General features: G+C 38.3%; 1 protein-coding gene across 8 annotated transcripts in view; it reads left to right on the top strand.

Annotated features, from left to right (window-relative positions):
- Positions 1–24,349, top strand: part of PSD3 (pleckstrin and Sec7 domain containing 3) — a 554,389-nt gene that overhangs the window by 442,567 nt on the left and 87,473 nt on the right. For all 8 annotated transcript variants that reach the window (XM_045398994.3, XM_005562705.5, XM_015454524.4 and 5 more), the window contains one exon: positions 18,670–18,863. In XM_045398994.3, the coding sequence (XP_045254929.2) occupies positions 18,670–18,863 (194 nt within the window). The remainder of the gene's footprint in view (positions 1–18,669; positions 18,864–24,349) is intronic.

Genomic DNA, 24,349 nt, shown 5'->3' with positions numbered 1-24,349 from the left:
AAAGCCCACCATCCTTCACAGTCCAGCTCCTATTCCATCTGTTTTCTTGAAGTTTTTTCTGATCTTGCTAACCAGAAGTATGATCCCAGCCTTAAGCTTCCATTTTACTTTATCCAATGACACCAGCAGTTTCTACACGCCATTATGGTTGTTTGTAGTAATGTACCGTTAGATTGTAAGCTCTTTAAGGAAATGATACATGTCTGGATTTGCCCCTTTATCTCCTCTGTTGCTGATCATAGTGTTTTTATGTAATGAAGCCTCCGTAAAAGGCTATAGAAAGGATGTTAATGGTATTGAAGGAACCGCATTTCTTAAAAGATAAGCCTACAAGTGGGTAGTTTAGAAAATAGTTACAGGAAAGATAGTGATGCTGCAAAATTTATAGGATAATGCATAGGAGACTTGCACAGGAGGCATCTTGATGTGGATGTTAGAACCTTAGAGGAAATCACGGGAGAATTGTTCAGTGTTAGAACCGGAGAATGTTATAACTGTTATAAACCTTACAGGTTTTTATATCATTGGTTTTCTGACTGGGTTCAGTGTAACCTTGGGTTACAGGGAGATGTATGTCTCGGGGCCTCGCCTGGGGGTGTGAGTGAGGGGAAAGAGGAAAATTGATGGGGACCCAGTTCTGCTTCCCATAAGTATTATGCCTAGTTCAACTGATGAAAACAGCTCCGCTTTTATCTCTTTTGCATACATGTACAGGGTTCTGTTTAATATTTTTAAGGTATATGTTCTTTAAAAAAATTTTTTGAAAGGTACTTTTCTAGTCCAGTGTTCTTCCTTTATATATGAGGAAAATTAAGTCAAGTAGTGTTCATCAGTAGGTCCAAAGTCCAGTATAGTGGGAAAGCCAGGATTGTTCCCGCTGTTATGGCCTCCTATGGCACCACCATGCTGCCTGGCATCTCTGTAGCCACACAGTCTTACAGAGGCTTTGAAGAGCAGGGATTGAGTCTGAATGTTTCTATGCCAGCCTTTGATACAGTGCACATTAAGAGAATTTTATATCAATTTGCTCGTCTCATTAAACGCTCATAGAATTACTAGAGTTTTCCCCTTAAGCCAGTTAGTAGCAAGGATCATTTATTTATTCATCTATTCCACAATCTCTACCCAGCTTCTCCTGTGCCTGGCCCAGTGCTGTGCCCTAGATACAAATATGAATGAAACACAGATCCTTGCCTAATGAGAACACAACATGAGATTGAGGGGAGAGGGAGGACTTTACAAAGATGCAAATACAGAAATTGTAATGAAGAGAGCAATGAGTCAGATTGACTTGTGGAAGGTCTCAGCTGCTTCATACAGGACCATGACCATTTGTCTTTCCAAGTTCCTTTGCTCAATTGTTTATTATTAATGAAGCATCTATTTGTTGAACTATTTGCACCATGCAGCCTGCTGATAATTTGGGGAGAACAAAAGTATACAAGGCATTGAGGCATTTTTCTTGGCTTTAAGAAATTTCCAGTCTAAGTGATAAACAAAATGAGTAATTACTCTTTCTGAAGGTGGGAATGACGTAGGATGAGGTGAATTGAGGTGGATATGGGAATTTATATCTTATATTGGAATTGTTTAAAATGTGTCTGCATGAGGATCTTCAGAAAATACAGCAATTAACACAAACAGGAAAATAAGTTCAGTATTGTCTGTTAGGAAAGTTAATGTTCTTCTCTCCCATCCTTTGACTTTCATGTTTATTGCTGCTTTCTACAACAGTGTTTACAAATTGTAACAGATCTCTCCTGTTTTAGTCTGTTCTTGCACTGCTATAAAGCAGTACCTAAGACTGGGTAATTTATGAAGAAAAGAGGTTTAATTGGTATGCAGTCTGCAGGCTGTACCGGAAGTATGATGCTAGCATCTGCTCAGCTTCTGGGGAAGCTTCAGGAAACTTTCAATCATGACGGGAGGCAAAGGGGGAGTCGGCACTTCACATGGCCAGAGCAGGGTGGGTTGGGAGTGCCACACACTTCTTAAACAACCATATCTCACAATAACTTACTCACTTTCATGAGAACATCACCAAAGGGGGTAATCTTCCCCCATGATCCAATCACCTACCGCCAGATCCCACCTGCAACAGTGGGGATTACAATGCCCCCCATTAGATTTGTGGGGGGCACACATCCAAAACCATATCCTTTCATCCCTGGCCCCTCCAAAATCTCATGTCCTTCTCACATTGCAAAATACAATCATGCCTTTCCAACGGTCCCTCAAAATCTTAACTCATTCCAGCGTTAACTCAAAGTCTTATCTGAGACAAGGCTAGTCCCTTGTACCTATGAGCGTGTAAAATTAAAAACAAATTAGTTACTCCCAAGATACAATGGAGGTACGGGCATTGGCTAAATACTCCTGTTCCAAAAGGAAGAAAGCAGCCAAAGAAAGGGGTTACAGGCCCTGTGCAAGTCCAAAACCCCAGCAGGGTAGTCATTAAATCTTAAAGCTCCATATTAACCTGCTTTGACTCCATTTCTTATATTTAGGGCACACTGGTGTGAGGAATAGGCTTCCAAGGCCTTGGGCAGCTCTGCCCCTGTGGCTCTTCCAGAGTTCAGCACCCACCGTTGTTCTCACAGGCTGGAGTTGAGTGCCTATGGCTTTTCCAAGTGCAGGGTGCAAACTGCTGGGGGCTCTACCATTCTGGGGTTTGGAGGATGGTGGCCTTCTTCTCACAGCACCACTAAGTGACCCACTAAGTGGGGACTCTTTGTGGGGTACCAACCCCACATTTCCCTTCTGCACTCCCTTAGTAGAGGTTCTCCATAAGAGTTCCACCCCTGCAGCAGATGTCTGCCTGGACATCCAGGCTTTTCCATACATTCTCTGACATCTAGGCAGAGGCTCCCAAACCTTAACTGTTGTAGTCTGCATAACCATAGGCTTAAGACCATGTGGAAGCCACTAAGGCTTATGGCTTGCACTCTCTGGAGTGACAGCTTGAGCTGTACCTTGGCTCTTTTAGCCGCAGCTGTTGCTAGAGTGGCTGGGATGCAGGGAGTAGTGCAGGTCAGTGAAACTTTCTTGGGACTGGCCCATGAAACCATTGTTCTCTCCTAGGCCTCCAAGCCTGTGATAGGAGGGGCTGCTGCGAAGGTCTCTGAAATGCCTTTGAGGCATTTTCCCCATTTTCTTGCTGTCAGCACTTGCCTGCCTTTTAGTTATGCAAATGTCTTCAGCCTGCTGCAAATTTTCACATGGCCAGGCTGCAAATTTTCCAAACTTTTAGATATAAGTTCCAGTTTTATGTCATTTATTTGCTCGCACATATTAGCTTAGGTTGTTAGAAGCAGGCGGGTTACCTCTTTAATGCTTTGCTGCTTAGAAACTTCTTCTGCCAGATACCCTAAATTATCACTCTAAAGTTCAAAGTTCCACAGATCCCTGGGGCAGGGGCACAGTGTCTCCAGGTCCTTTGCTTTCGCATAGCAAACATAACCTTTGCTGTAGTTCCCAGTAAGTTCCTCATATCCATCTGATACCTCCTCAGCCTGGACTTTATTGTCCATATCACTATCAGCATTTTGGTCACAACAGTTGAACAAGCCTCTAGGAAGTTTCAAACTTTTCCTCATTTCCTGTCATTTTCTGAGCCATCCATACTCTTCCAGCTTCTGCCCATTATCCAGTTCCCAAAGTTGCTTCCACATTTTTAGGTATTGTTATAAGAGTGCCCCACTTCTTGGGACCAATTTTTCTGAATTTGTTTCTTCAGGCACTGCCATAAAGGATACCTGAGACTGGGTAGTTTAAATAAAAAGAGGTTTAATTGGCTCATGGTTCTGCAAGCTATACAGGAAGCATCATGCTGGCATGTGCTCAGCTTCTGGGGAGGCCTTAGGAAACTTTAAATCACAGCAGGAGGTGAAGGGAGAGCTGGCATTTCACATGGCCAGAGCAAGAGGAAGAGAGAGAGGGGGCAGGTGCCCCACACCTTTAAACAACCAGATCTCATGCTAACTCACTCACTCACTATCATGAGAACAGCATCAAAGGGGGTAATGCCTTTATGATCCAGCCACCTCCCACCAGGCCCCACCTTCAGCGTTAGGGATTACAGTTCAGCATGAGATTTGAGCAGGGACACAGATCCAAACCATATCACTGTTTTATCCTGGTTTAAAAAAAAAAAAAAAAAATCATGTATTGCCTCATTTTAATAAAGTCAGCAAGAAAACAGTTTTAAATAATGAACTTCTGGGTTCCCCCTATGCTCGTGCTCCCTCGGTGTTTTAGTTACAGCAGCATTGGCCTTGCTCGTCGTTTAGCACATTTGTTCTTTTTAACTCTGGATAAGCATTTTACAACTTTGCATCGTGGAATAACCTTTGCTGCCATTTCATGTTGCCCTACATCTCATTTTATAACAAGAACAGTTTAAAACATTAGCTGTATTTGCTAATAAGTTAAACTATTTCCTGTCTGCCCTCACATATTAAATTGTCCTGGCTAATTAGGTGAGGTGGTAGCACGTTGGTATCTTTCTGTCCTTCCAGTCATGTGTTATGATAGCCCTGAGCTTTAGAAAGTTTGATTTTAAATACCAACACTTTGTAGTTTGGCTTTTCTTTTCCTTGTTGCAAATTTAAATCATGACGGGTCTTTTCAGGAAATCAGTGCTGCCTGTTTGTTGGCTGATTTGCTGAAATTAGGAAGTAGAGAAAACTTTCCAAAGATGTCCTCCCACTTCTTTGCCGTTATGTTTAACACTGCCTGTGAAGGTGTGAGCGTGTGCATGTACATCTCTGTGTGTATTCTTGGGGGATAATAGAGGCAATGGGATTACTATTACCTGTTTTTTTATGTGGGCACCTTGATTCTTCATTCAACCCAAGGGCCTAAATATGAAATTGATAACTACTTCCAAAGTCTCTTTGTTTTGTGAACTCTTAAGAAACCTCTTTTTCCAAGAAAAGAACCCTTCTAGGGCTCTTTTACTTTGATTGTTTGATTCCCTTATCATATTTCACTTAGCATTGATTCTCATTTCATTTTAGGTAATAATACATATTAATAAAAATGTAATCTCAGTTGTTTCTCTGTGGGAGATGGTAATCTCATAAGGACAAATAGTTTTATTTTCACCCAAGAGTTTTTCTATTAGTTTAGACTGATTTAGTTGTACCACGTTATACTTTTTAATATAATTTGTTGCCTTTCACTTAAGTTTTTCATTTTTTTTTGTTGTAATGCTTCATTTTGTTTATTTGCCAACATTAGAATCAGCCTTGAAGAAAAGTAGAAATTCTTTGTGTGTACTTTTTAGAATTGAACTTACATGCTAATGAAAAGAATACTTCCTAATTTTAGTTAAAATATTTTTTACCTTGATATAAAATTATTTGATTTTCTTGAAAAAAGATAACTCATGGTAATTTCCTTTCTTGCAGTGGCTTACTATGTTAAATAACTATCCTTAATCCCTAGTGAATGTAGATATATAAAATTGTTAATCAGAGTAGTGTTTCTTAATAGTAGATGTAGATAAATGAAGGAAAACTTTTTTGCTCGAATAAGTTATTTGGGATGAAGATATTTTTGAAGGAACTTTAAAATGAAAGTAATTTTCATTTTAAACTTCAAAATAGCCATCTACAGGTTGACAATCATTACTAACAAGAAAACTAAGGCAAGAAGAAGTTGCTGCTGTGCCTCTTGAAATACTAGAATAACATTCCCAGTGTCATTGCTATCTGTGGGACTCTACTCATATTCCTAATATGGCAGATACTACAGCATACTGGACTCTTGGTAAACTAATAAGCTGGACAATGGTATAGATAAAACAGATATTTTAAATATATAACCAAAAATTTAATTTGAGTGTGTGCAGAGAGAGGTAGGGAGCTTGGCATTTAGGGTCATAAGTAAAGAGAACTCACCATGGAAAAATTTAAAAAATTATTTGTGTGAGGTACTTGACTATAAAGAAGGAATAATGCATTCATTTATTGTTGGGAGAAACAAGGAATAAAACTCAGTTCTCCATTTGAGGTGCTCATACAATTAAATGTCTTTTCTAGATACTCATTACACCTCATTGAAATACTACAATGAGATTTAATGTTCTTATTGTCATTGCTATCTGTTTCACTCAAATTCCTAACATGCCTGATACCGCATCATGCTGGACTCTTGGTAAGATAATAATGCTAATATTAATACTGGCAGAACAAACTTACAAGACAATCTATATGAAGAATAACTAAGATTAAATCGATATATGTATAGTGATTATGTAAAGGATATTATTAGTTTGATTGTTCTATTTATGTTCAGTGAAGACACCGTGACTGTAAGAAAAGAAACAGAAATGCTATAGTTAAGAAAAATTGACCATTAACTTGAAATACTGAACTAAAGAATTGAGATCACTTAATTTTGTTAGCTATAGATTATTAGAATTTTCTACAATAAAGTATTTTTAATTAAAAAAATTGTTAGCTAAAAATGATATTGAACATGGATCAATCTTTTGGATTTTGGTATTTAAAGGAAAAAGATTTTCAGTGGTTAGAATTAGGGAAGACTTGCTATGGTTTCAGCGTGTCTCCAGAGTTCATGTGCTGGAATCTTAATCCCCAATGCAAAAGTGTTAGGAAGTAGCACCTAATTAGAGACTGGTATGTCATAAGGGAAAAGGGCTCTACAGTAATTAATGGATTAATGTTATCATGGGAGTGGGTTAGTTATCATGAGAGTAGTTTTGTTACAAAAGCAGCTGTGATCCCCGACTTGCTCTCTTGCGCTTTCTTGACCTTCTGCCTTACTAGGAGAAGAGCAGCAAAGTACAAGAGAGCAGGTGGGGGTCAGAGAAGATCCCAGCAAGAAGGCCCTCACCAGATTCCGGCCCCTTAGTTGACTTTGAACTTCCAGCCTCCAATACTGTAAGAAATAAATCTCTGTTCATTTCAAAGTATGCAGTTCTTGGAATTCTGTGATAGCAACCCAAAACACGACAACAGATAATTGGTACTGAGAACTAGGGCTGTTGCTATAACAATAAGCTGAAAATGTGGAAGGAGCTTGGAATTGGGTAATGCATAGAAGCTGGGACAGTTGTGAACTGAATGCTAGAAAAAGCCTAGATTGCTGCAAATGGAGCACCCCTGGCAGTTCAGTGAGGACTTAGAACACAAGAAATTTAAGGACCATCTGGAACTTCTTAAGTTACATTACTTAAGTGATCATGATTGGAATGTTAGTAGAACCATGGACAAGAAAGTCCATTTTGATGAGGTCTCAGGTAGAAATGAAGAACAAGGTGTTTGAAACTGGAGTAAAGACAGTCCTTGTTATAATGTCACAGAGAACTTGGCTGAATAGAATTCTTGCCCAAGGGCTTTGTGGAATGCAGAATTTATGAGCAAGGAGCTAAGATATCTGGTGCAATAAATTTCAAAGCAAAATATTGATGGAGTTAAGTAGCTACTTTTAACCACATAGAGTAAGATATGAGAGGAATGACTTAAAGATAGAATGATAATTAAAGGAGAAGCAGAACAAAGATTTTGAAAATGTTCAGCCTGGCCTTACAAAGAATGATAAAGCATGTTTGGGAAAGCAAACCACAGTTGTGACCAAGCAACCATTTGCAAAGGATATTGATGGGGATACAAGAGATCAAGACAATGGGAGAATAACCCCCAAATACATTTCAGAGATCTTTGAGGCTGCCCATTCTATCACAGTCCCAGAAGTCTAGGAGGGCAGAATGGTTTCAAGGGATGGGCCCAGGGTGCTCTCCACCAGAGCCCCCTCAGTTCTCTGTTCCCCACATTCTGGCACAGCATTCCTTGGCCGCCCCAGCCGTGGTGTATGCAGGCCTAGCTACAGCTCAGCCCACTGTTCTAGGAAGTACAAGCCGTAAACCTTAGCAGCATCCACATGGTGCTAATTCTGCAGGCACACAGAATGTAAGAGCTGTAGAGGCATGGCTTTTTTTAACTAGATTTCAAACAATGTCATGGGGTATTCCATGAGAGCTGCTGGGTGGTCTGAGCCCAGCAAAGTCATAGGGTTGGGGCTACCTGAGGCCTTGGGGGCCCAGCCCCAATTCCAGTGTTCCCAGGATTTGGGACATTAAAGGAAACTATTCTCCAGCTTTAAGTCTTAATGTTGTTTTCCCTATTTGGTTTTAGAGTTGGGTTTTGTTAATTCTTTCTTCTTGCCTATATCTCCCTTTTGGAATGGGAGCGTCTATATCTGTCTCACCATAGTATTTGAAGTAGATAACTTGTTTTGATTTCAGAGGCCCACAGCTGGTGGGGAATTTGCCTAAGGATGAATCATACCTCGAATTGACTTGTATCTGATTTTGGTGAGAGTTTGGACTTCGGACTTCTGAGTTGGTGCTAGAAAGAGTTAAAACTGGGGTCATTGTGATGAAATGAATGTATTTCAGAGACCACAGGCAGAATACTATACTATGGTTTGAATATGTCCCCCAACAGTTAGGCAAGGCTTCATAAGAGGTGATTAGGTCGTAAGGGATTTGAATGGATTAATGTTGTTATTGCAGGAGTGGGTTTCTTATAAAAGCAAGTTCACAGCCCTCTTGCTCTCTCACACTTTCTTGTGCTTGCACCTTCCACAATGGGATGATGCAGCAAGAGAGTCCCTCATCAGATTCAGGACCCTCGACTTTGGACTTCCCAGTCTCCAAAACTGTAAGAAATAAGTCTCTGTTCATTATAAACTACTCAGCCAGTGGAATTCTGTTTTAGCAACACACGGTGGACTAGGACAGCTCTCTCATATAGCTCTGTGAAATGGAATTTTATCAAGAACCTGAATCATATCTCATACTTAACATTTAATCTGAGCTCACACTTAACATTTAAGTGCGTGTTTTCTCAGCTGATCTCAGGTGTATAGGAAACTGGAAAGATTTGACACCCAGTTCTTAGCTTTAAAGGCCAAATTTTTAAAATAAATGACAATACATTGTTTGCTTCATGTCTAAGTGGCATCTCTCTTGATGACGAGATTGAGACGGATACTTAAAAATTTTAAGGGTTTTATTGTGAAAAGTTTTAATATTTCTAAATATGAAGGTGATGTACTTTACAAATATTGTTATCTTCGTTTCACATTATCTTCAACTTCAGAATATTCAGAGCAGACAGGTTGGTGAGCAGATGGAATGTGATTATGTTAGTAGCCTACTTGTCCTAAAGCATTTTTAGAATCACTGAGGAGCAAAGAATTTTGGAGGCTGGGATATAAAGAAAGGATTTTTTCTTAGTATGCGAAGGATAGAGTTTTATATCCTCTATATCAATTGCTAAGTGCTTGATGTTTGATGAGGAGTGATGCAAGATGAAATATAATAAATACAGTTTCTGAATGATTTTTAGTATGTATATGAGGAACATTTTAGACAGTAGTTGTTTCATTGAGCATTTACGTACTCATACATTATATACATATATGTATATTTTTTAAAGGTGAGAAAATTTAGCCAGATCAAGAATACTGACGGAAGCTATTTTTAGTTGCCCATTAAAAATTTTCCAGTAGATCTTTTGGAAATACCTAACATCTGGCTTGACCCCGGTGTATTTTCAGAAACTTGTTAACCATTGGTTAAGTTTGTCTTGGTTTGGAAAGCATACTACAATCATTGTACATATGGTCAGATCCTTTATTTAGAAAACCAAGTTACTAGCCTACATCTTTCTCATATCTGGCAGCATTTTTCTTAGTATTAAAAGGCTAGTGATGAAGCCTAACATTTTTAATAAAAGCATAGTCTCTTTTTTACTTTTAGGATTCCTGTGTCAAAATAAAGTATTTTTAGAGAATAGAATGTAATTCATATTTTCAGCAGAATTTTAAAATTTAACTACATGCTTTCTTTTTTATTTTTGGTAAGTGACAAAGATCCATTTTAAACTCATCCTGCCTCGTGGTATAATGTGATGTGGTATGATAGAAACCCCATGATAACTCAGCACATTTTTTTATAAGTTCATTCTTCACTTTATTTTCCTACAATCATCTGATCACAGTATTGAGATGTGAGCCACCTTAGTGTTCTGCCCCTGCATTCAGCCACCACCTTTATTTTATAAACTGCTTTATTGAGGTATAATTTTTATACCATAAAATTCACCCACTTAAGTGTACCAATTTTATGGTACACCAGTGTTTGTAGCTTTGCACAGTTGTGTAACAACCACCATAGTTTATCACCCCATTGCCATCATCCAACAAGGATTTCTTGCATTTATAATTTAGCATATTCGATACAGACTCTTTCCTCCTCTCTGATCCTATACTGCTTTGTAAACAACTCTGTGGAGACGTAGAGTATTTTATAAAAAATGTGTTACCCAATATTTTGTGTATCTTTCCCCTACTGGATGGTGAACCCCTCGAGGAGTCTTAATCATCATGATATCAGCACTGCCTAGCACACACTGCCTAGCACCTTAGAGCTCCTTTTCATCACTACTCAGCTGGCCCTGATGCCCAGGAATACCAGTTCTCAAGCATTGCTTCCTGGAGGAGAGCAGGGATATGGTAACATCTAGCTTCTAGGCTGGTTGTAAGGTCAGGAAATTAAGTTACAGGGATCATGGTAATGGTTGCCAGTACAAGGTGGAGTTTGGGACCTGATTTATATCCCCTACCCTTCTGTAATGTTCTGGCTAGAGGAGTGTATACACAGAGCAGAGTGATGAGTGAAATGAAGTCAAACCTCTGCTCTGTAATGCAAAGTGCAAGGCACCCGCAGAAAGTTATATTGAGAATGTGATTGGGACCTGAATGGCCACCAGGCCTGCTGAGACTGCCAGCCTAACCGTATTACAGGCTGTGCAATCAGAACTAAAGGAGCAGAGGTGAACTCTGCCCCACTGGGTTTGCCACACAGTAAGGCAAAAGGGATAGAGTGCTTTGCCTGATGCTAATGAAGTAGTGGGGGCAAGTGTCAAGTTTCCCTTTTGAGACACTCAAAGGTGGGTCAGTGGGGCTAATTAGTTCTGCTTCCTAAATAGGAAAGAACAGGGGTTTATTCTGCCATCTTCCCTCCAGTCTTACTAATGTGTTAGTCCATTCTCATGCTGCTATAAAGAACTGCCCAAGACTGGGTAATTTATAAAGGAAAGAGGTTTAGTTGACTCACAGTTCTGCAGAGGTGGGAAGGCCTCAGGAAACTTACAGTCATGGCAGAATGGGAAGCAAACACGTCCTTCTTCACATGGTGGCAGGAAGGAGAATGAGAGCCGAGTTGAAGGGGAAGGGCCTTATAAAATCCTCAGATCTCAGGAGAACTTAATATCACGAGAATAGCCTGGGAGAAACTGCCCCCATGATTCAATTACCTCCCACTGGCCCCTCCCATGACACGTGGGGATTACAGGAACTACAATTCAAGATGAGATTTGGGTGACATGCCAAACCATGTCAGTTAACAATGTATGCAGTTTAGTTGCTGTGGAGGGTTTGCATGGTAAAACTTGGGGGTACCTGCTCTATTTCATAGGGGAGAGGCTTTTTTGTAGCATTTAGCCTAAACTTAATCGGGATAGGTTTCCATTTAGGGTCAGTGCTATAGAGAGACACGGGATCTCCTGATCTTTTCTTGTGGTTATTTATTGGTCTATATCAACAGAGTTCTACAATCATGGAATACTAGAACTAGAATGGATTCAAGACTACAATCTGCTTCTGAGAGCTGTTTTTTGAAAGTGAATCGGGATTCCAGAGACCTCTCTACTCATCCTGGGCTCCCACTCCATGGACAGGCTTTGCATGGCTTGTATTTACTGACTTAGAGCAAGCTTCAAATTTTACATATGAGGAGGCCGAGATCTAGAGAGATGCTGCAGCTTATTCAGGATCACAGTGAAGTTTATGGAAGAGCAAGTACTGAGACACAGTTGTCCCAGTTTTTCTTCTCTAGGGCACACTCCCATCTGCAAAAGTGATAAAATTAATCTGAAGCTATGGTGAGGTAGCATCTAAGTATATCCATTTCCTTTGGCTGCCATAACAAAATGCCACAAATGGGCTTAAAAAACACAGATTTATTGTCTCATGGTTCTTGATCACTGAGATCAAGGTGAAAATAGGGTTGGTTCCTACTGAAGATCATGAGAGGGAGTCTCCTCCATGCCTCTCTCCTCGCCTGTGGTAGATTCAGGGTCTTCCTTCTGTATGTGTGTATCTGTGTCCGGATGTCTCCCTTTAATAAGGACATCAGTATTGTTGGATAAGGGCCCACTCTAATGACCTCATTGTAATTTAATCATCTTATTTCCAAACAAGGTCACGTTCATACGTGCTGAAAGTTAGTACTTTAATTTCTCTTATGGGGACTGAATTAAACCCATAACACTAAGACTAGAGCAATAAAAGGGAAATGGGGCACAGTGGTGCACTAGGAAGCTCCAGGCCCTTGTTTTCTTAGGGAAACATTCCATATAACAAGTAAGACTATCTGAAATAACTTCAAATGTGCTCTGAAAACCAAAGATGTACAGCAACCAGGCAAACCCTGAATTAAAAATAAAAATAAAATAAAATAAAATAAAAAACACATTTAAAACAGTAGGAAATTCCAAAACAATGTTACTTATCCTTGCCCAACTCCCTCCACAGCATGGTATAGCATAGTCCTAAAGAAGCAGCCCAATTACTTACTCCCTCTCTTGGGATGCAGGGAAGAGACTGGGACTTGATTACAATATTCTGGCCTGTCTGTGGACTGCCCACGTGACTGGTTTCTATTTTGCCTAAAGTAGGGATCTAAGAGGGGATGGTGGCATATTTTGGATCTCAGACTGGCATAAGCCACAGAAGGCAGTGGTCGATGCCATGGCACCTGATGCTGTACTTTCCCTATTGTATGTTCTTGGAACCTTTCCCAGAAATCCAGTTGATCGTAGCTACTTGGGATTTTTTCTTGCCTTTCTGTTTTTAATACCAATATCATGCTGTTTTGATTATAGTAGCTTTATATTTTGCAGTCAAAAAGTGATGCCTCCAGCCTTGATTTTTTGCTCAAGATTGCTTTGGCTGTTTGGAGTAGTTTCTAGTTTCCTACAAATTTTAGTATTTTTTTCTATCCCTATAAAAAAAGACATTGGAATTTGGTTAGTAGGTATATTTTAACAATATTAATTCTTCCAGTTCATTAACATGGGATTTTTTTTTTACATTTATTTGTGTCTTTTTCAATGTTTTATGGTTTTCAGTGTACAGTTCTTCACCTCCTTGCTTAAATTTATTCCTACTTTTTTTTTTTAATGCTTTTGGAAGTGGGATTGTTTTCTTAATTCTTTGAGTAGTTAGGGTACAAAAATGCTACTCATTTAGTGTGTCGATTTTATAATCTAAAACTTTACTGACTTTAGCAATTCTAACAGTTGTTGGGGAGGGGTAGTTTTTATGGTTTTTCTACATATAAGATTATGCCAGCATCAGAGACAGTTTCACTTCCTTTTTTTTTTCCTTGCCTAATTGCTCTGTCTGAAACTTCCAGAACTATGTTGAACAAAAGTGGTGAGACTGGGCATTCTTGTCTTGTTTTTGGTCTTAGAGGAAAAACATTCCATCTTTGACTGTTGAGTATGGTGTTAGCTGTGGACTGTAACAGTACTGTATTTTTTTTTTTTTTTCTTTTGAGACGGAGTCTTGCTCTGTCACCCAGGCTGGAGTGCAGTGGTGCAATCTCGGCTCACTGCAACCTCCACCTCCTGGGTTCAAGCGATTCTCCCGCCTCAGCCTCCCAAGTAGCTGGGATTACAGGCACCCGCCACCACACCCACCTAATATTTGTATTTTTAGTAGAGATGGAGTTTCACCATTTTGGCCAAGCTGGTCTTGAACTCCTGCCCTCGTGATCCACCCATTCAGACTATAACAAAGGAGTATGTTTTCCACCTAAACCTTGTGATGAGAGTGAGAAAAAAAGAGCTGACCCATAACTTTGGAAACCAGTGTAAGACAAAAGAAATGTACACAAACACTGTACTCTAGGAGATAAATTTGTTCCTCACATGGGTATAGGCTAGCAATATTGGAACTCTTTTATATGTTTACTAGGATTGAACAAATCAATATATTGCAGATCATGAGAGCCAGGTTTCTCACTGTTGAAGATGTACAGATAAGCAAGTAGGGGAAGGCTGGAATGAACCTTGTGCTGGCTTCAGTTTGGTGGTGTTAATATGAATTAATTAGGATAGATGGATGGATACACAAATATAGATGTGTGTATATATATGAGTATACTTATATATACAGTCATACATCACTTCATAACAGTCATATGTTCTGACAACTGTGTCATCAGGTGAATTCATCATTGTGTGAACATCATGTGTACTATATGGCATAGCTTATTGCTCCTAGGCTATAATCCTGTATAGCTTCTTACTGTGCAAATACTGTAGGCAGTTGTAACACAATGGTACTTGTATATCTAAACAGAAAATAAACAGTACCAAAAAAAAATGAACAGTAACAAATATGGCATTACAGATTTTTTTTTTTTTAATGGTAATCCTGTTTAGGGCACTTTACAGTGAATGGAGCTTGCAAAACAGGAAGTTGCTCTGACTGGTGAATGGATTTGAAAGCCTAGGACATTACTACACAGTACTGTAGACTTTATAAACACTGTAAGCTTAGGCTGCAGGAAATTTATTTTTAAAAACCTTTTCTTCAATTATAAATTAACTTTAGCATACTGTAACTTTTTTACTTCATAAACTTGTCATTTTAACTTTTTGACTTTTTGTAATAACAGCTTAAAACACATTATACAGCTGTACAAAAACATTTTCTTTATATCTTTATAAGTGTTTTCCTATTTTTGAAATTTTTGCCATTTTTACTTTTAAGAACTTTTTTTTGTTAAAAATTAGAACACATTGGATTTATAGGCCAAGAGTTCAAATAATAAAAATAATTAGAACACAAATATACACACTAGCTTAGGGTCACACAAGGTCAGGATCATCAATATCACTGTCTTTCACCTCATATATTGTTCCACTGGAGGGTCTTCAGGGGCAATAACATGCATGAAGCTGTCATCTCCTATGATAACAAAGGCGCTTTTTTTTTGTTTGTTTTTAAGTTTTGGGATACATGTGCAGAACCTGCAGGTTTGTTATACAGGTATACATGTGCCACGGTGGTTTGCTGTACCTATCAACCTATCATCTAGGTTTTAAGCCTGTATGCATTAGGTATTTTTCCTAATGCTCTCCCTCCCCTTGCCCTCCACTGCCCCAGTGTTCCCCTCCCTGTGTCCAAATGTTCTCATTGTTCAACTTTCACTTATGAGTGAGAACATGTGGTGTTTGGTTTACTGTTCTTGTGTTAGTTTACTGAGAATGATGATTTCCAGCTTCATCCATGTGCTTGCAAAGGAAAGGAACTCGTTCTTTTTTATGACTGCATAGTATTTTATAGTGTATATGTGCCACATTTTCTTTACCCAGTCTGTCATTGGTGGGCGTTTGGGTAGGTTCCAAGTCTTTGGTGTTGTAAATAGTGCAAAGCCTTCTTTTGGAACACCTCCTGAAAGACCTGCCCGAGGCTGTTTTACAGTTAACTTTTTTTTAATAAATAAGTGGGATACTCTAACACTGAAAAGCATAGTATAGTAAATACTAGACAATGGGATTTTTTGGATACATTATAATTTTACAGGAGCATATTGTATATTGTATGCTGTCCATCGTTGACCACACGTTGTTATATGATACTTGACTATATCTGCCTAGCTTTCTCTATTGAGAGGACCCCAAAGCAATGAGCACACCTAGCCCCTAGATTCGGTTTCTAAATACTCTTGTCCATTAAAAAGATCCAAGGCTCCTTGAAGAAGTGGTTGATTTCTGGGCCAGGACAAGGGAAATTTAAGATGAGCTTGGAGGCATTTTGTGGTACCTGAAAGTAAAGAAGTACATTAGAAGATGAGGCGTGTTCACAGGATGTGGGAGCACTCTTTATTATAACTCCCAATGGCCAAAGCTGGAAAAATTTAAGCAACAAATTAAATAACAATAGTATTTGTATTTGATTATAACCTAAAGAATAAAACAGATATCCATGTGTCCATACTTACAGAAGAATTTCAATTAATGAATGTAAAATATATGAGGGAACCATTAAAACACCATAAATAATAATTGTTACAAGATCCCCTAATTAATGTTAAAGTTAGTGAGTAAAGGAGAATCAGAATATTTGCATAGTTACAAGATATCTCCCCAAAAACACTTACAAAGTTAAATAGTAACTTTACTGTGGAGAAACCTGTGGGACACTACCTTACTCAAGTGATCATGATTAATTATAACTAGTAATAAAACTTGTATCCCCTGGACCTAATGCACTGAGAAAGGTGCATCACCTGTATGGAATCTTTCCCACAAAATGCATAACCTCTATCCAGTCATGAGAAAACATAAGAAAAACCTAAACTGAGGATGTTCTACAAGATAACTGACCAATACTCTTCAAAGTGTCACGGTCATAAAGGACAGGGAGAGACTGAGGAGCTGTTACAGACTGGATGATGCTAAAGAGACCTCAGAATGCGCTGTGTGGTCATGGATAGGATCCTAGAATAGAAAACGTAAACTAATGGAATCCAAATAAAGCCGAGTTTAATTCATTGTATTAAACTCATGTTAATTTTTTAGTTTTGAAATTTTTTGCTATAGTTACTAATATATAAGATGTTAACATTAGGAGAAGCTTGGCATAGGGGAATTCTGTCCTTCACAAATCTGAAATTCTTTCAAAATGTAAAACATCAGTTTTTTCTCAGAGTCCAGTTTTATTTTCACATACCTCAAAACTGCTGATAAAATACCAATAGAGGAAAAAAAAAGGTTGTTTTTCTCTGATCACCATCATTATCAAACACTTCTGGTTTTGTGACATATTTAAAATATATTTTGGTTATTTGCAAACTGTGAATCTGACAAAGATCTAATATTCAGCTTCTATAAGGAACTTAAAGAATTCAACAAGCAAAGAACCAAATAACTTCACTAAAAAAGTGGGCAAAGGACGTGAACAGATTCTTCTCAGAAAAAGATACACAAATGGCCAACAAACATATGAAAAAATGCTCATCACTAATCATCAGAGAAATGTAAATCAAAACCACAGTGAGATACTATCACATACCAGTCATAATGGCTGTTATTAAAAAGGCAAAAAAAAAAAAAAAGATGCCAGTGAGGCTGCAGAGAAGAGGGAACATTTAAACATCATTGGTGGGAATGTGAATTAGTTCAGCTACTATGGAAAGCAGTTTTTAAGTACCTTCCTAGGTACGTAAAAAAGAACTACCATTCAACCCAGCAATCCCATTACTGGTTGTATACCTAAAGAAAGATAAATCATTCCACCAGAAAGACACATGCACTCATAGGTTTATTGCAGCCCTATTTACAATAGCAAAATCATGGCATTAATCTGGGTGCCCTTCGATGGTGAATTGGATAGAGAAAATGTGGCACATAACACACCATGGAATACTCTGCATCCATAGAAAAAGAATGATATCTTGTCCTTTGCAGCAACATGGATGCAGTTGAAGACTATTATTCTAAGTGAATTAATACAGGAACAGAAAACCAAATACTATACCTTCTCAATTATAAGTGGAATCTAAACACTGAGTACACATGGACATAAAGATGGGAACAATAGATGCCAAGGACTATTTTTATGGTGGTTGAGAAAGTAGCAGCTATCACATGCGAAAGCACTGTGTGTGGCACCACCATTCTAATCCATAGTAGCTTTGTCTGGGGTCTTAATATTAGGGACTAGCATGGTTGTTTGGGAGATGTTGTTTATTGTTGTCCGTTGGGCTCACTCTAACACTTTTGCTGTTTTCCGTACACCTAGTTCTATGCTAGTCCCTGTAGAAATACGTAAGTCAACATCATGATTCCTGCCAATAAACTCCGATTTCTTTGAAAGAAGAGAAACATGAAAGCGTTGTAAAGGGTGAAAAGACCGGTGACTTTAGAGATTTTGTGATCATATCTTCACTGTCTCTTCATCACTAAATCTGTGGCCTTGTATATTTATTTAAACTCACTGAATCTATTTCCTTATCTGTAATAGAGGATATTAATATCAGTCTTACAAGATATTGCCATGAGCATAACACCTGGCACATAGAATACATTTAACAAATCGTGCCTGTCATTACCATGGTGGTGGTTGTAAAAAGTGATAGACCGGCCGGGCGCGGTGGCTCACACCTGTAATCCCAGCACTTTGGGAGGCCGAGGCGGGCGGATCACGAGGTCAGAAGATCAAGACCATCCTGGCTAACACAGTGAAACCCCGTGTGCACTACAAAATACAAAAAAAAACTAGCCGGGCGAGGTGGTGGGCACCTGTAGTCCCAGCTACTCGGGAGGCTGAGGCAGGAGAATGGCGTAAACCCGGGAGGCGGAGCTTGCAGTGAGCTGAGATCGCGCCTCTGCACTCCAGCCTGGGCGACAGAGCGAGCCTCCTTCTCAAAAAAAAAAAAAAAAAAAAAAAAAAGTGATAGACCATTGGAATACAACGTAGTTTTTTACAGAAAGTAACTTTTTTCTTTGAATATTATGGTACGTGTTTGACTCAGTCTTTGTGCTTTCTCCCTTTTAGAGATGATGAAGAGAAAAAAAAGTCTCCTTCAGAAAGTACTGAGGAGAAAGCTAATGGAACACATCCGAAGACCATCAGTCGTATTGGAAGTACTACTAACCCATTTTTGGACATTCCTCATGATCCAAATGCTGCTGTGTACAAAAGTGGATTCTTGGCTCGGAAGATTCATGCAGATATGGATGGAAAGAAGAGTAAGTATCATGTGTTGTCATTTTCTGTTTCATTTATTTCATCTTTATGCTCAAAGTGAATTTATCTGAAAGTCAAGGATGAAAAAAATGTTTGTCTATTAGACATATTCTTGAAATTTGATATAGCCTCTAACCCTAAATTAAAAATCCAATGTGGCACCTGCTCTTCTCTAAACAGAATTATAGAACTTTAGAAATGGGAAACTTCTTACAATTTATTCATTCTCTATCCTTTCATTTATTTAGTCATGGTTTCAACAAATGATACTGACTATCTGCTGTGCCAGGCACCAGAAATACAGTGGTGAGCAAGAGGGACAAGTTTTCTGTCTTCATGAAGTTTACATTTCTGGTGGTTGAGGGAAAGGTTGAATTTGCAATGCATAGAAAAATTAATGGTGTAAGGTCCCAGAGACAAGGGATGGAGGGAGGGAATGCGTATCCAGTGCATATGTGGAATGACTGGCCTTTGAGAAGGTGGACAAGTGAGATGTAGGAGAGCATAGTATAATTAGCTTTGGGAAATTGAAGGAGCCCAATTGGATGGGTTCTGATATCTCTATGAAGTATGAGGCATGATTATCTTGATAAATGATGGTGTTTGGAATTTGAGAGGAATGGAGCATGCTTATATAGTTAGAATAATCTTTGCAGAGTGACAGCAATTTTATATACTTGAACAGAGTAAGATAAGGTGACATGTTTGCTCAGAATTATCTTTGGGGTAAAAAGATGGATAGTACCACTGCTTCTATCTGTGGCTGGATCCTTTTTCTTAATGTGTTAGCATGTTCTATTAGCTTACAGTGGAGAGAAACATTGCAGTGGAGTGGCTTTGACATGGACTTAGCAATGCTGAACAAATTTCTTAATGTTCCCAAGTTCTTTAAGACTACATCCACCATATTTTCTGGGCACCTTATATACTGGGTTACTAGACTACTTAATTTTATCTCACAACATCATGTCAGAGTTCATACAGGTGTAAGTGACAGCAAGTCAATCCATCTTAGAAAAAGGGCACACCTGAAGATGGATTGTCACCCGGACGTACTCTCCACTTCTATCTCTGCGTGATTTTTTGTGTCAGCATTATTCTTTGGAATGAGGTCCTTTATACATGGTTATTAGCAGCGCTATAGATCGTGTGTTTAATTTTGACACCAAAGAGGATTCTTCTTCTTCCCTAACTTCTAATGTAGTCTGGTCTAGGACAGGATTCTGACTTGTATCACTGAGAGGTTGGAATATTATGATTGTCAGCCCCCACTCGCATGCAATGGGAAGAGGAATGAGATACTGGTCTCACAGAACAGGAGTTGTTGGCACACAAAGCAGTAGATATCCATTTCTTTCTTTCCAGTGTGCACACACACCCTTCTTCATACATTGAATAATGCGTTTGCCAAACATTGCAATTTTCCTTTTACAACCACAAATATACCATCTCTCTGTAACATGCCTGTCCAGCTGCGGCTTCTGTCTCCAAGGCTAAGATTTGTTGATTGTGTTCATTCCCCTCAGTCGGGTATGGATGGCACTTAAATCTATAGGCTAAGTGAAAAATATGAAAATCCAGTTGTCCGTTAATATCTGTGGAGGATTGATTCCAGGGCCTCTCACAGGTACCAAAATCCAAGGACACTCAAGTCCCTGATGTAAAATGGCATAGTATTTGCATGTAACTGATGCATATCCTCCCATATACTTTAAACTATGTCTGGATTACTTATAATATCTAATACTGTGTAATTAGTTGTTATGTTGTATTCTTTGGGGAATAATGACAAGGAAGAAAGTCTGTACATATTCCATATAGACACAGTTTTGGAGGGAATATTTTCCATCTACTGTTGGTTGAATCCACAGATGCGGAATCCACAGATACGGAACCCACAGATACGGAGAGTTGACTGTATCTGACGTACCTCACATAAAGTACTAGAGAAAAAGAAAGAATAATTTCAATTCAAGAAAAGACAAAAAGGGGAAGTATAACAACTGTCCCTTATTTAGAGTGTTTACTACATGCTGCTAGACAGAGATAGCAAAGTTAACCCATGTGAGCATCTTTTCATTGACTCATTTCCTAGCAATGGATTGACTTAATTGGTTAGTGTATTCCAGAGTCCCCAGATTCTACTGATGAAATTTTCCTTGTCCACTGTTTTCCTGGACTGAGTGGCCCAGGAAACCTCCTCTACTGGAGGATTCTCCTGGTGGAAGCTCTTCTCCCTCAGCAGCCTAGTACATGTGAATATAGATAAAGAACCTGAGGATTGCTTAGCAGTTGAGACATCACAGACACCTTGTACCAGACCAGAAGTTTTCCTGCCAGTATATCTCCTTTGAAGCCTTAGTTAACTGTCTTGAGAATTTCTGGTTGGTCAAGTCAGTTGTAAGTGTCATAGGGCTTTTGTCTTTGTAGCAAGTTAGGAAGTTCTTCCTGTTTTCCAAAGGAACCTGCCTCAGCTTGTTTCTATCTCTATTCCTGCCTAAGAACAAAAGGGAAAATGTATGGATGGGTTAAGATGTGCCCATCTCCAGGCTTCTTTCCTGTCAATTGCTTTATCACTGGAGGACTTTTAACCTGTTTTTCATGGGGCTATCAGGAGGAGCCTGGAAGTTTCAGCTGACTTTAATTCCTCAGGCTCTTCCTGGATATCCCTATTTCAATTTCCCATGGTTTCCAGATCACATTAATATTAGCAGATAATTCAGCCTTACAATACGGAGTGTGCATGACTTCTAATAGTTTGCAGAAACTAAAATTCATCAATTTAGAGTATATAGTTTGAGTTTTGAAAAATGTATACGGTTATATAACCATCAACACAATTAAGATAAATAACATTTCCTTTACCCAAAATAGTTTAATTATACTTTTTGCAGTAATTGCTTCTCCTCTTACTCCCATCCTATGACAATTATGACAGACAATTACCTGTCTTTGTGTCCTATACTTTTGCCTTTTCTAAAACTGCAATAAATGGAATCATAGGACTGCTTTGTGTCTGGCTTCATTCACTTAGTGTTATTCTTTGCAGATTCATGTATAGTGTTAGGTGTTGTGTGAATTAATAATTAATAGTTTCTCTCTTCTTATTGCTTAATAAGTATTCCATTATTTGGATATTCCATAGTGTATTGATTTACCAGCTGAGCATTTGGGTTGTTTCCAATTTTGAGCTATTATAAATAAAACCCCTGTGTACATTCACATATAAGTTTTTGCATGTACATATGATTTCATCTTTTTAGAAGTTACCTAGGAGTAAAAGAGTAAGATTGCTGCACCATATGCTAAATGTATCTTTATAAGAAATTTCTAAAGTTTCTATGTCGCTTTGCATCCCTTATACCTATATATATATTATGTCTTCCTGATGATTTGACACCTTTGTCATGAAGTGACATTCCACATCCCTGGTTATATTCCTTATTTTGGAGTCTACTTTGTCTAACATTAATATAGCCACTTTAGTTTCCTTTTAGTTTTTACATGCTATACACATTTTGTTTCTATCTTTTTATTGTTAATTTATAGCTGTGTCTCTAAAATTGCCTTCTATTATATGGAATATTGGTGGGCCTTGCTTTTTATTCTAAATCACAATATCTGTCTTTTAATTAGAGTACTTATACCATTTACATTCATAGTAGTTATTGGTATAGTTGACTTTAAATCTGCCATCTTACTGTTGGTTTCTTATTTATTCCATCTGTTATTTTCCTTTCTTGTGTAGGATTATTTTTTGTGTGTGGTTCTGTTTTTTGTCACTGTTGGCCTATTTGCTATACTTCTTTAATTATTTTAGTATTTGCTGCAAGGTTTACAGTATACATCTTTAACTTGTCACAGCTCACCTTCAAATTGTACTGCTTCATCGATAGTTTGAGACCCTTATAGCAGGTTAATTCCCCTTATCTCTTCCTAGCCTTTGTGATGTTGTCCTGTATTTTAATTCTATGTTCTAAAACTTAAAGTAGTTCATTGTTAATATTTTTGCTCTAAAGAGAAACCTCTTTTTACTTTTACCCCCACATACCTGCTGTCAGGAATTTTTCTCGTGTTTTATCAGTGTGAAATTATCTTTATTTTCACCTTATTTTTAGGAATTTATATTTACTGGGTATAGAATTCCTTGGCAAGTTGTTTTTCCTTTCAATACTTAAAGATGATGTTTCATTTTCCCCTGCCCTGCAGGATTTCAGACAAAAAAGTCTGCTATCATCCTCATCTTTATTCCTCTGTATCCAAGATGGCTTTTTCTGCTACTACGAATGCTTTCAAGGTTTTTCTATCTCTGGTTTTCATTGATTTTATTATGTGATGCCTTAGTGTGATTTTCTTTAGTTTTCCTTATTTGGTGTTTGTTGGGGTTCTCGCCTTCATAGGTTCGTATTTTTTTCAGCCATTATTTCTTAAAGTACCCACTCCTGTTAGGGGATTTGGTTTCTCTATGATACTCAGTGCTATCTCAAGGGTTTACTGAAGCTTTTTCCAATATTTTTAACTCTTTGTCCTTTCAGTACTCTATTTTGATAATTTCTATTCTTCATTTACTTCGTTTTTCATTTCATAAACAGCATGTTTATCTTTGAAGTTCAACATGGGTCTATTTTATATCTTACATTTCTCTCCTTACCAGGTTGTTGTTTTTCTTCATGTCCTTGAATATATTTATTCTGTTTATAATTGCTTTTTTAAGGTTCTTCTCTTTGATTCCCTTCTTTTCTGTCATTTCTGGAACTGTTGCATTATTTTTTTTTCCTTTTTCTTTGCTTTCCTTGTGATTTTTATTTGAGTGCCAGCCATTGTGAATTTTCCATCTTTCAGGCGCTAATTTTAGTTGTATTCATTTTAAAAAAAAAAAAAAAAAAAAAAAAAAACATTGAATTTTCTCCTGGTGTGCAGGTAAGTAACTTGTAGATTAACTGAATTCTTTAGAGGCGTACCTTTACCCTTTGTTCTGGTGGATCCAGAGCAGTCTTTATTCTGGGACTTGTTTATTTCCATTAATAAGGCATTCTTATTCTTCTTCATCCTCTTTCCAATGCGCCATATATTACAAAGTCTGTCCACTCTGGCTTAAGAAAACATAAACTCTTCTTATCCCTGTGTGAACTCTTGAAATTGTTCATCCCACAACTTTATTTTCCCCATGCCTTGAGTTATTTCCTTTCACTTGTGCTAAGATTGATGCTACAGCCAAGATCAGAGTATCCTCTGCAGGTCTTCAGAGCTATCTGTTTTTGTAATTCTTCCCTCTCTTTTATGCGGCTCTACAAGTTCTAGCCCTCTCAACATCACTGAACTCCTTTCTTATCTCCTCAACTCAGCATGACTCGCAGGCTCTGTTTAGGTACCCTCTTCCACTATTGGAAGCGAGACGCTTTCTCTAAGCAGCAAGCCAGTCTTAACTCATTTGTTTCTTTCTCTTCAGAATTATAATCCAGTGTTTTCTGTTTTGAAATTTCTAAAA

The sequence above is a fragment of the Macaca fascicularis genome, chromosome 8 (genome assembly GCF_037993035.2).
Source record: "Macaca fascicularis isolate 582-1 chromosome 8, T2T-MFA8v1.1".
Classification (NCBI taxonomy): Eukaryota; Metazoa; Chordata; class Mammalia; order Primates; family Cercopithecidae; genus Macaca; species Macaca fascicularis.
This window is presented reverse-complemented; position numbering and strand designations above follow the sequence as displayed.